Below are 10,868 nucleotides of genomic sequence, written 5' to 3'. Positions count from 1 at the left end.
GCACTGAATAGGCACTTACTATAGTAATTTGTTTTATTTAACCTCTTGAGACTGCACACACTTGGCATTCTCTCAACCAGCTTCATAAGGAATGCTTTTCCAACAGTCTTGAAGGAGTTCCCACATATGCTGAGCATGTGTTGGTTTTCCACTCTGCTGTCCAACTCATCCCAAACCATTCAATTGGGTTGAGGTCGGGTGATTGTGGAGGCCAAGTCATCTGATGCAGCACTCCAGCATTCTCCTTCTTGGTCAAATAGCCCTTACACAGCCTGTAGGTGTGTTTTGGGTCATTGTTTTTTTTTCACCTTTATTTAACCAGGTAAGCTAGTTGAGAACAAGTTATCATTTACAACTGCGATCTGGCCAAGATAAAGCAAAGCAGTGCGACAGAAACAACAACACAGAGTTACACATGGAATAAACAAGCGTACAGTCAATAACACAATAGAAAAAAAAGAAAGTCTATACAGTGTGTGCAAATGGCATGAGGAGGTATGGCAATAAATAAGCCATAGTAGCAAAGTAATTACAATTTAGCAGATTAACACAGGGGTGATAGATGAGCAGATGATGATGAGCAGATGATGGTGTGTAAGTAGAGATACTGGTGTGCAAAAGAGCAGCAAAGTAAATAAAAACAATATGGGGATGAGGTAGGTAGATTGGGTGGGCTATTTACAGATGGACTATGTATAGCTGCAGTGATCGGTTAGCTGCACAGATAGCTGATGTTTAAAGTTAGTGAGTCTCCAGCTTCAGCGATTTTTGGAATTCGTTCCAGTCACTGGCAGCAGAGAACTGGAAGGAAGGGCGGCCAAAGTAGGTGTTGGCTTTGGGGATGACCAGTGAGATATACCTGCTGGAGCGCAGGCTACGGGTGGGTGTTGTTATCGTGACCAGTGAGCCGAGATAAGGCGGAGCTTTACCTAGCATAGACTTATAGATGACCTGGAGCCAGTGGGTCTGGCGACAAATATGTAGTGAGGGCCAGCCAACGAGAGCATACAGGTCGCAGTGGTGGGTGGTATAAGGCGCTTGTCCTGTTGAAAAACAAATGATAGTCCCATTAAGCGCAAACCAGATGGTATGGCGTATTGCTGCAGAATGCTGGTTAAGTGTGCCTTGAATTCTAAATACATCACTGACAATGTCACCAGCAAAACACCACCACACCTCGTCCTCCATGATTCACGGTGGGAACCACACATGCAAAGATCATCTGTTCACCTACTCCGTGTCCCACAAAGACATGGTGGTTGGAAACAAAAATCTCATCAGACCAAAGGACAGATTTGCACTGGTCTAATGTCCATTGCTCGTGTTCCTTGGCTCAGGCAAGTCTCTTCTTCTTATTGGTGTCCTTTAGTAGTGGTTTCTTTGCAGCAATTTGATGATGAAGGACTGATTCACGCAGTCTCCTCTGAACAGTTAATGTTGAGATGTGTCTGTTACTTAAACTCTGTGAAGCATTTATTTGTGCTGCAATCTGAGGTAAAGTTAACTCTAATGAACTTATCCTCTGCAGCAGAGGTAATTCTGGGTCTTCCTTTCCTGTGGTGGTCCTCATGAGAGCCAGTTTCATCATAGCGCTTGATGGTGTATGTGACTGCACTTGAAGAAACGTTCAAAGTTTTTGAAATGTTCCAGATTGACTGACCTTCATGTCTTAAAGTAATGATGGACTGTGGTTTCGCTTTGCTTATCCGCTTCACTATAGGGGGCAGTATTTTCACGGCCAGATGAAAAACGTACCCAAATTAAACTGCCTCCTACTCAGACTCAGAAGGTAGGATATGCATATTATTAGTAGATTTGGATAGAAAACACTCTGAGGTTTCGAAAACTGTTTGAATGATGTCTGTGAGTATAACAGAACTCATATGGCAGGCAAAAACCTGAGAAAAATCCAACCAGGAAGTTTGACCTCACATGGTTGTAGTCATTTCAAATGATGTTTTCTCTAAACTACAGTGTCTGTGATGTCATATTGCACTTCCTAAGGCTTCCAGTAGATGTCAACAGTCATTAGAACCTTGTTTTTGGCTTCTACAATGCAATTTGATTGAATAATACCCGGATCAGTAAGTGGTCGACCTGGTGTCATTGACTTACCTCGTGCGCACTCATGCAGGGCTAGCCATTTCTATTTTTCTTCTGTAATGAATCTGCTATTGTCCGGTTGGAATATTATCGAAATTCTACGTTAAAAACACCCTAAAGATTGATTGTGAACATGGTTTGACATGTTTCTACAAACGCTGAGGGAATTTTATAACTTTTCGTCAACGGTGGAAGGATGCATTTTGGAATGGTGATCTGGATGCGCCATCAAAACTGATTTATTTTTACATAAATTATGGACTTTATCGAACAAATGAACATTTCTTGTGGAAGTGGGAGACCTTACGAGTGCATTCAGCCGAAGATCAGCACAGGTAAGATAATATTTGTGTCACGTCCTGACCAGCAGAGGGAGCAATTGTATTGCCTGAGAAAACACATTTTGGAGGGAAAACAAATTGCCCTAGGTGTAGGTGTATTTTTTCAAGCACACTGTCATCAGAGAAGGGATATCAGTCATAGCAGAAGGGATCTTTTGAGGACAAAGGATGCTGATGCAGTCATGTACATGTTTATTTGCAATTATTTGAAGTAAACATTACAGCAAGGCACAATGGCCAATGCAGGTTGAAAAGATATGTGATGGCTTAAGAAATGTTAATAAAAGGTTAATTAGCTACTGTGTACATGGGTTAGCTTACATGTCCTTAATATTGTACATATCAAAAGTACAAAGTTTCTCTTGACAGGCTATAAAAACACTGAGATGTGAAGTTTCATATCAACCACTGAGTTAACACTGGATCTATTTAAAGTATGAACACTGATTCATATAACCACTAGAAAATGAACAGTTCATACAGCACTTAAATAGAAAGTTCACAAATAAGTCAATGTGACTATAAATATCAATCTCCAAAGTAATTTATAAAATTGAATATTGTGGGAGATAATATACATTTTGAGAATAATAATACATTTTACATTGCAGCAAGACCAAAGGTGAAATCTCCCAAAACATCCAAAGTTGAACAATCACTGCCATATACCGTGGAGGTAGGAAGGAAGAGCTGCACAGGTCTTTATATTCAGCTTATTTCACATTTTTCACATGCACTCAAACATGCTATAACCCTTTACATTTAATCATTGCTCTTTCAATTGCCTTAGTACACCGTTAGAAATGAGCCATTTAACACCCTGCATTATCTTGCAAAACAGATGCTCTCTCACATTCAATGAACACTCACCGAAGATCACAATTAACCAAGAAAAACAATGACATCGCTAAGTCACCACTACTCTAAACATAGATATAAGAGCATTTTAAATGAATGAAAGCTCACTTTTATCAGGGTACAAAAGCAAGAGTACAGTAAAAACAAGTGTAATATCTTTTAGCAAGGCATTTAAAGCAGCAGAAGAAAAAGCGTTTTCCCTGCCCGTTTCAGTAAAAAACAGATGGGGCTGGAGAAACGTACGCACTAGAAATTATAGCCATAGCTCTGGATGAAAGGACTGATCATTCATGATATCAAAATTATTTATCTTTAACCATGTTGTACATGTTTGCTTACATTTACTAATGTATGACAGTTGAAATAAGCTCACGTTATATTTTTCAAGAATCAAATGGGTACATATAAATGTATAGGTCCAAAAATTGATGTAGCAACTGCTGATTGCCTCTAACTCCAACACCTGTATTATATCTTGTATAAAAGCGCTATTTTGGTAGTTTAACCAGATCTTATAATAAATTCCATACCACGTGGTGTGGAATTGATATCAAATATTTCTTCTGTGCTAAGTGATACCTAGGTCAGAATAAATATTTCAACATATACATACAGTATGATAGAAGTTGCAATACTGTCAGTATCGTCACGACCTGCCTGAAGCACCATCTATTATAATGTACTTAAGTAGGAAACCAAACATATATTTCTGCTATAGACTAAAGCAAAGTCTATAGGCTTTTATTATATCAAAGTTAATGGGAGGTTAGCCTGAGGGACAGCTCCTTGACGTTCCTGAGTCGCTTGTCAGAGTAACTGGAGTCACTAGAGAATACTGCTGAACCAAACAGTGCACCTTAACACGTGGGTGTGGTTATGTACCAAAGGCTCTTAAAGACATTTAATATAACACATGCAAGCTTCAAAAGGTAAAATTAAAGTAAATGAATGATAATCTTGGCCCAAAATTACACAAGATGAATTTTATATTTTCAGTTGATGAGGAACATCTGCCAGTCCCAAGGGCTTGAGAAACATAAAAAGCATTTTGTTTTAAGGCAAAAAAAAGAAAACCGCAACTACTATTTACCAAAGAAATGGAGATAGCAGCTTTTAAGAAGTTCAAAATTGCTCTTATTGATTCTATTATGCCTGAAGATTATCCATGAATCTCTAGGTCAGTGCTGTATGTGGATTTAAAGGTCAATGGTCTTACTGCAGTCTCACAGTGCAACCTGGTTGGATCCTCATCCCGTGAAGGGTCAGATTTAACTAATGGAGGTGGCAAGTCCTCTCCCTCATTCACACCCACTGTTTTCCCCATGTCCTCTTCCTGCTTCTTTCTGCTCTCATACTCCACGTCCATTTCCTTCCTCTCTTCCTCGGGGTCTTTGACTTTGTGCACAATAAACAGGTGTCTGTTGAGAGACAGCTGAGATGCAAAACATAATCCACAGTGCAGGCATTGGGGAGAATTTTTATCAGTTTTATGCTGAGGTATGTGCTGCTGGAACTGTGTGCCATCCTCTGAGGTGAAACCACACTTAGTGCAGCGAAAGTGAGATTTCAGACGTTTGGTAGAGGAGCCTTCTAGGGCAGCACCATCCTCCCCCTCCATCTGGGATGCCACAGCAGGTCTCTTTGAAACAAGCCTCTGCAAGTCAAAGTTACTGATTAGATTTCAAGTGTCATTTTTGACAATCAGTAAAATGCAGAAAAAAATAAGAATTAAAATCACCTCTCCCAAGGCTTTGCTGGTATCCAGAGGGGTTGATTTTGACAGACTAAAGTCTGGATTTTTGATCCCATGCATCAAACTGATGTGGTTCTTCAGCATGATGTTTGTGGTGAATGTTGTCCTCTCATCTGTGCAATACCTGCACAATAAGAACAAATTATATCATATACAAAAGAATAGTGAAAATGTGGAAACCACAGCTTTGTTTTTGCACGTTGGACCATTTCCTGCAGTGCCACCCAGGGGCCAATCATTGCCAGATACGACCCAACCTTTCAGAAAGTAATATACTTTGTAATGTAGATTTCAGGATAAATCTCACCAGCAGGTAAAGGTTTTCTTTCCATCGTGGTCATTGCGAATGTGTCTTCTCAAACTTGTAGAGGAATTGAAAGACCTCTCACACTGCCGGCATGGATACCTCTTCAGTGACTACAGAAAGCACAGAGAGAAGATTGACTTAATTAGGGTTGAGCTGACTTGGGAATTATTTCATTTCATTAAGGGCCTGAAAGATGAAAATCCCACGTCTGAAATGGTCCCTAAATTATCATCTGTCCTATAGTATAAATGCTACAGCTAATTAGTTTGAATGAGCAATAGAATAACTAAGTTGCTCCTCACCCTCCCATGGTTGTTCTTCATGTGAGAGACGTAGACTTCTCGGTCAGGCAGCCAGTGTAGGCACTCTCCACAGGTCCAACCAGCATTTTTCAGATTGGTCTTCCTGTCCCGAGCAGCCAAGTTGGCCCTCTTTCTGGTTGCATCAGAGTGTTTAATGGGAGTGTTTACCTTTGGCTGGTGGAATACAGAGGTAACATCTTGGTGCTGTGCAGTCATCTCTGTTGGTTTTGTGCTTTTCTCCACCTCTTTGAAGATTCCTCCATGCACCCCCTGCAATATAGGCAGACAGCGTTGAAAAAGACAAAACCAAAAACTTAACATTATATGCCCCATTTTATGTCAATGTGACAAGGTTGAATTTTAGGATGATGGCAAACCTTAAAATGCTGCATTAACGACTGCTTTTGGGTGAAGACTGAAGTGCACTCAGGACACTTGAACACACAGGTTGTAAGCTTTTTGGCATTTTGATGGAAGTGCTGAAGCAATAACTGCTTTTTCTTGAACACTGTCTCACAAGAACACTTGAAGATTAACCTGCAACAGAAAATAAACAATTACACAAACAGCATTATAATCATGTCAAACTTTAAGATGAGTTAGCAAATATGCAATTTCAGAACATGCATTTAGTTAAACTCACTGAGGAGACACTACGCTGGCATTGTGCTTAGTTGTCAAATGCATTCGACATCCATCAGAAGACTTGAAGGCAACAGGACAGATAGTGCACTTATAGAAGACCTCACAGTGTTTCTCCTCAATGTGACTCTTCTGCACATTAAATGACATGAAAACCATATCACAGTGAAGACACCTGAAAGAAAACAAAGGATTTAGAAAAGGGGGCCAATGTTATAGAACACTTTTGTGATATGTATCCACCGAGTCCCATTCAAGGTCCTAACAAAAGCATATACTTTAGTATAGATTTACTTATAGCCAGCCTTGCGTGCATAGTGAAGACAGTTCTCCTTCACATGCTTCTGTATGTCCACAGAGCGACTCAGCGCACCACACTCAGGGCAGCAGTAAGGGGACTTGTGGGCATGAATACGCTGGTGAGCCCGGAAGCTGCACTTGTTCGGTAGCAGCATCGGGCACACCTTACACATCTATACATGACAAAACAACACAAAGCAAAACATAGAAATACTGTCATTATTACCTGGCCTATGAAAGTGAACATCTCAGCAATTATTATCATTTCAATTCAATCTTTACTCACCAGTCCCTCCATTTCTTCCGACAGCCTCTGGTAATGGCCTGCGAGACCTCTGTAATCTGATAGCTGCTTGTTACACTCCAGGCAGCGGAGTCTGTGGCGGATGACTTTGTCTGGATAGAGGGGCATGACTGGTTGGCTTTTAGGTGAAGATAATGGGGGCACATGGGAGCCCACATGCACAGAGGATTCAGCGAGCAAAGGTACAAACATCTGTCCCTCTGCTATGGGTTTCATGGAGAGCTGTGTGCACTGCATCACCACACCTTTGTTCTTATGTTCCCGTGCATGTGCCAGCAGGGCGCACTTGTTGAAGAATACCATGGTCTTAGCACAGTGGGTGCAGGCTACTTCAATGTGCACACTCCTCCTGCCATAATGATAGGCGAGACTCCTTTCTACCCCAAAGGAGTCCCCACATTCAAGACAGCAATATCCGCGTGGTGGCAAGTGGATGTTGCTCTCAGGTGGTGGGTTCAGGTTGGGTACAAATGTGGGTACAGGGTTGGCATTGTTTAACAGTCTGTTTAAAGTACCTGCTGCTGTGCTAGGAATGGTAGCACATGGATTAGGGGCAGCTTTTTTTACTTGATGCACCAATGGGACAGTGCTGCACACCATAGAGGAGGGAAGTGCATGTTGTTGGCTCTGTTGATGGGAGGTGGAGCGTGCTGCGACTGATGCAGCAACGCTGTGAGGGACTAGGTTCAGGTTAGCTAAGTGCATTGCCTTAGGAAGGAAGCTTGCATTGGGCGAGTTGCCTGTTTGAACTGATGAAATCCTCTTTTGTGTAGAAGGCCCGTGCTGGGCAACCGGCATAGGTCTCATAACCGGACTACTTGTATTATGAAAAATAGTTGGGGACTGCATTGGTCTTGGCCTCTTGGAGTTCCCCTTTAATTTGTCATCAGTAACCTTTGACGGCAGAATACCAACTGGTGTACTTTTGATGGGCATATCAACGATGATATTGCTTATCACATTATGAGAGGGATAGGGAGACAAACTAGAGTAGGCCTCCTCAACAATAATTTTCTGGGATGGGGAGGACTCAACAGACAGGACCTCCTCATTTTCTGAATCAGGTACTACACTGGTAACCGTGCGCTGGATTTGCCCAGTCGTAGTTTTTATGGTCTTTATTCTGACCCTCGGTATGGCTGGGGGTGAGCCAGATGCCAGTGCTGGGGATCCCTTGCCACTGCTATCACTGCAAATGCTTACAGGACTGTCAGGTGGCTTCATTAACCGCTTCACAGTTTCAGGGGGACTCCGGGGACTTTGTGGTGACATGGGCCTTTTTGGACTAACATTCATGGTGCCGTCATGAGCCACTGTTAAGTCTCCAGAATTTGGTGGTTCACTGGGATAACTTCTGGCATTCAGTGCCACTAACGCCTCAAGGCAAGACGATAGTTTGGATGTTGGAGTTTTGACACATGGATGAGAGGTGGACATCTTAGACGTTGCCACTATATTGTTACTGCTTGACTCAATAATGTTATGATCATTTGCAGGGAGCACTGCACTACTATGACAATCTCCCTTGTCCTTCTGGTCACTGGCATTACTGTCAGGCTTCACCTCTGTTCTGGTATCCTTTGCTTTGATAGATTCTCCTTTGCTACTTGGGAGGTTCTCAAGTTCTTCACAGTCTACTTTATGGCACTGGTCAAACATACTGTAAGACAGCTGTTTTTTCTGATTGTCTGACATTGGGGGATCTGCAGACATAAATATAGAGGCAGCAGGGAAGTAGGGTCTCTCTTGTTTTGGATGGACATCAACCCCATTGCTTGGGGTGTCTTCAGATTCTGGACTAGAGATGGGGCTGAACTGGGAAAAGGACTGAGAGAAGGAAGGTGTTCCTTCAGGTTTTTGCTGGATGGGGGTCTTCCCTAAGAGTCCTCTTGAGCCATTTCCCTTCAAAGCACACACAAAAGACTTAGAACCACAGTGGCCTATCTGATGAGAGTCCATGGAGGCCCCTGACCCCCTGAACCCATTTTGCAATGGGTATCCGAAATGTGGGTCCTCTCCACCACTATCAGGCGATTCCTGGTGACTTGTGTTCTTCACTATAACACTGACAGCAGGAACATCAGACGCACCCATAGCTTGGTGAACAGATACACTGTCCTCCATACACATCTCTGTGTGTTTCAGCTGACCTTCTGCCTCATCATGACTCTCCTGGATGGGCTCTTTAGCATCCAAACTGGTGGCATCAGGGATGTCAAAGGCAGCCAAAAGATCGTCAAAATCAGGGGTCTTCATGTCACCCATGTTTGAAAGCTTACAAACACCTGAGGAAAAATAAAGAGGTCAAACATGAGCACATAAACTGGGGTATCAGATAGTGATGTTGAGGAGAGTTATTTACCATTTGGCTCTCGATTATGTTTGTTGCTAAAATTCTACAGGGTTGTCAGTTGGTGTCATGATGAGCTGCTCCATCTGTGCAGATACCTGAGATCAATTAATAGGTATTAGGTTTTCTTTTGTACATTATGGACATACAGTGAGCTAGCTAGCTTGTAATGATAAAAGTGTATATCACTGGCTAGCTAAGTTAGCTGTCAAATAACTGCGTCTAGCCATGAGCCAAGTGGATAGTTAGGTAACTAGTAACTTGCATCTCCAGCTGGCTAGCTAGCCACAGCAAAGTGTAATTGAAGTTGAGCATCAAAATTGATAACTAGATATACAATATCACCAAACAACGCATTGTGCTGCAACAGAACTGTAAACTGTAAATAGTCAGAACATGTGAATAGAGAGGCCGGAGTTATCATGCTAGCTGTTAGTTAGCAAGGTAGCTAGGTGTGTAACAAATGATAGCCAGTTTGCTTGCTAATTGTCTAGCTAACGTTAGCTGGCTCGCATATTTGACACTCGCAGATCTAGCTACCATTAGCCAACTAGCGCTAAATTAGCGAGCTAGCTAACGTTAAACGACACGCTAAATCATCTACTACAGAGTTAGTTAAGGTTAGCTTTAAGATTAAAAACATATTAGAGCATATCGTTATAGCCTAATGAGTTAAAATGTAGAATTCACCAACTTGACGATTAGTTAACGCGTTGCAGCCATAATTCATCCGATTCCCAGGCCTCATTATTTCGGGTGGATTTCTTAATTTACAACAAAACAGCTAGCTAGCTTCTAGCTTATTGCTTGCATGCTTGCTTGCTAACTCGTGAGAGCTATACACATATGTCATCTCGCGATTCTGAAGTGAAAATTGATTGATAAGTCACAAATCGATGCAATGTTGGAAGCTATCAATGCAAACTGCTTCAGTAAATATGATGTGGAAATTCTACAGTCCCTCTCCTGTAGCATTCCTTACAGTCGCTCAGAATAACATTTTTTCTGAGCGCTCTAGCTAGCGACTTTATGGCGCATCGCCAGCTTCCTGACGCAATTCCTCTAGGATCAGTGCTGCTATCCGGGATCCTTGGGAAGTCCTTACCTTAACCTGAACCTAAATCCCAACCCCTACCCTAACCATAACCCTTGCCTAACCCTCATGCTAGCCTTAAACTGCAGTCCTAACGTTAATCCAAACCCCAACCCCAACCCCTACCCTAACCATAACCCTTGCCTAACCCTAACGCTGACCTTAAACTGCAATATCAAATCAAATTGTATTGGTCGCATACACATATTTAGTACATGTTATTGCGCATGTAGCGAAATGCTTGTTTTCCTAGCTCCAACAGAGCAATAATATGTAACAGTGCAGTAGTATCTAAAAATGATTCACAACCATACGAACCAATCTAAAAGTAAAATAATGGAATTAAGAAATATATAAATATTAGATCGAGCAATGTCGGAGTGGCATTGACTAAAATACAGTAGAATAGAATAGAGTATATACATATGAAATGAGTAAAGCAGCATGTAAACATTATTTAAACATTAAAGTTACTAGTGTTCCATTATTAAAGTGGCCAGTGATTCCAAGTCTAT

The 10,868-nt window shown here is 41.8% G+C and overlaps 1 protein-coding gene across 2 annotated transcripts; it reads right to left on the bottom strand.

The window, feature by feature from the left end:
• Nucleotides 1-2,613: 2,613 nt before the first annotated feature.
• On the bottom strand, nucleotides 2,614-10,425 carry LOC106573493 (zinc finger protein 592). 2 transcript variants are annotated; one of them, XM_014148588.3, is made up of 10 exons: nucleotides 9,951-10,425; nucleotides 9,273-9,358; nucleotides 6,893-9,195; nucleotides 6,601-6,779; nucleotides 6,308-6,481; nucleotides 6,042-6,201; nucleotides 5,665-5,934; nucleotides 5,363-5,472; nucleotides 5,041-5,179; nucleotides 2,614-4,956 (listed from the first exon to the last, which is right to left on the bottom strand). In XM_014148588.3, exons 3-10 carry the CDS (start codon nucleotides 9,173-9,175, stop codon nucleotides 4,462-4,464), a joined length of 3,810 nt encoding a protein of 1,269 aa, XP_014004063.3. In that variant the 5' UTR covers nucleotides 9,176-9,195; nucleotides 9,273-9,358; nucleotides 9,951-10,425; the 3' UTR covers nucleotides 2,614-4,461. The 2 variants fall into 2 exon arrangements, with proteins under 2 accessions (XP_014004063.3, XP_014004062.3); XM_014148587.3 differs by having other exon boundaries at nucleotides 9,955-10,425.
• Nucleotides 10,426-10,868: the final 443 nt, after the last annotated feature.

This window comes from Salmo salar, chromosome 16 (assembly GCF_965601325.2).
Source record: "Salmo salar chromosome 16, fSalSal1, whole genome shotgun sequence".
Lineage (NCBI taxonomy): Eukaryota > Metazoa > Chordata > Actinopteri > Salmoniformes > Salmonidae > Salmo > Salmo salar.
This window is presented reverse-complemented; position numbering and strand designations above follow the sequence as displayed.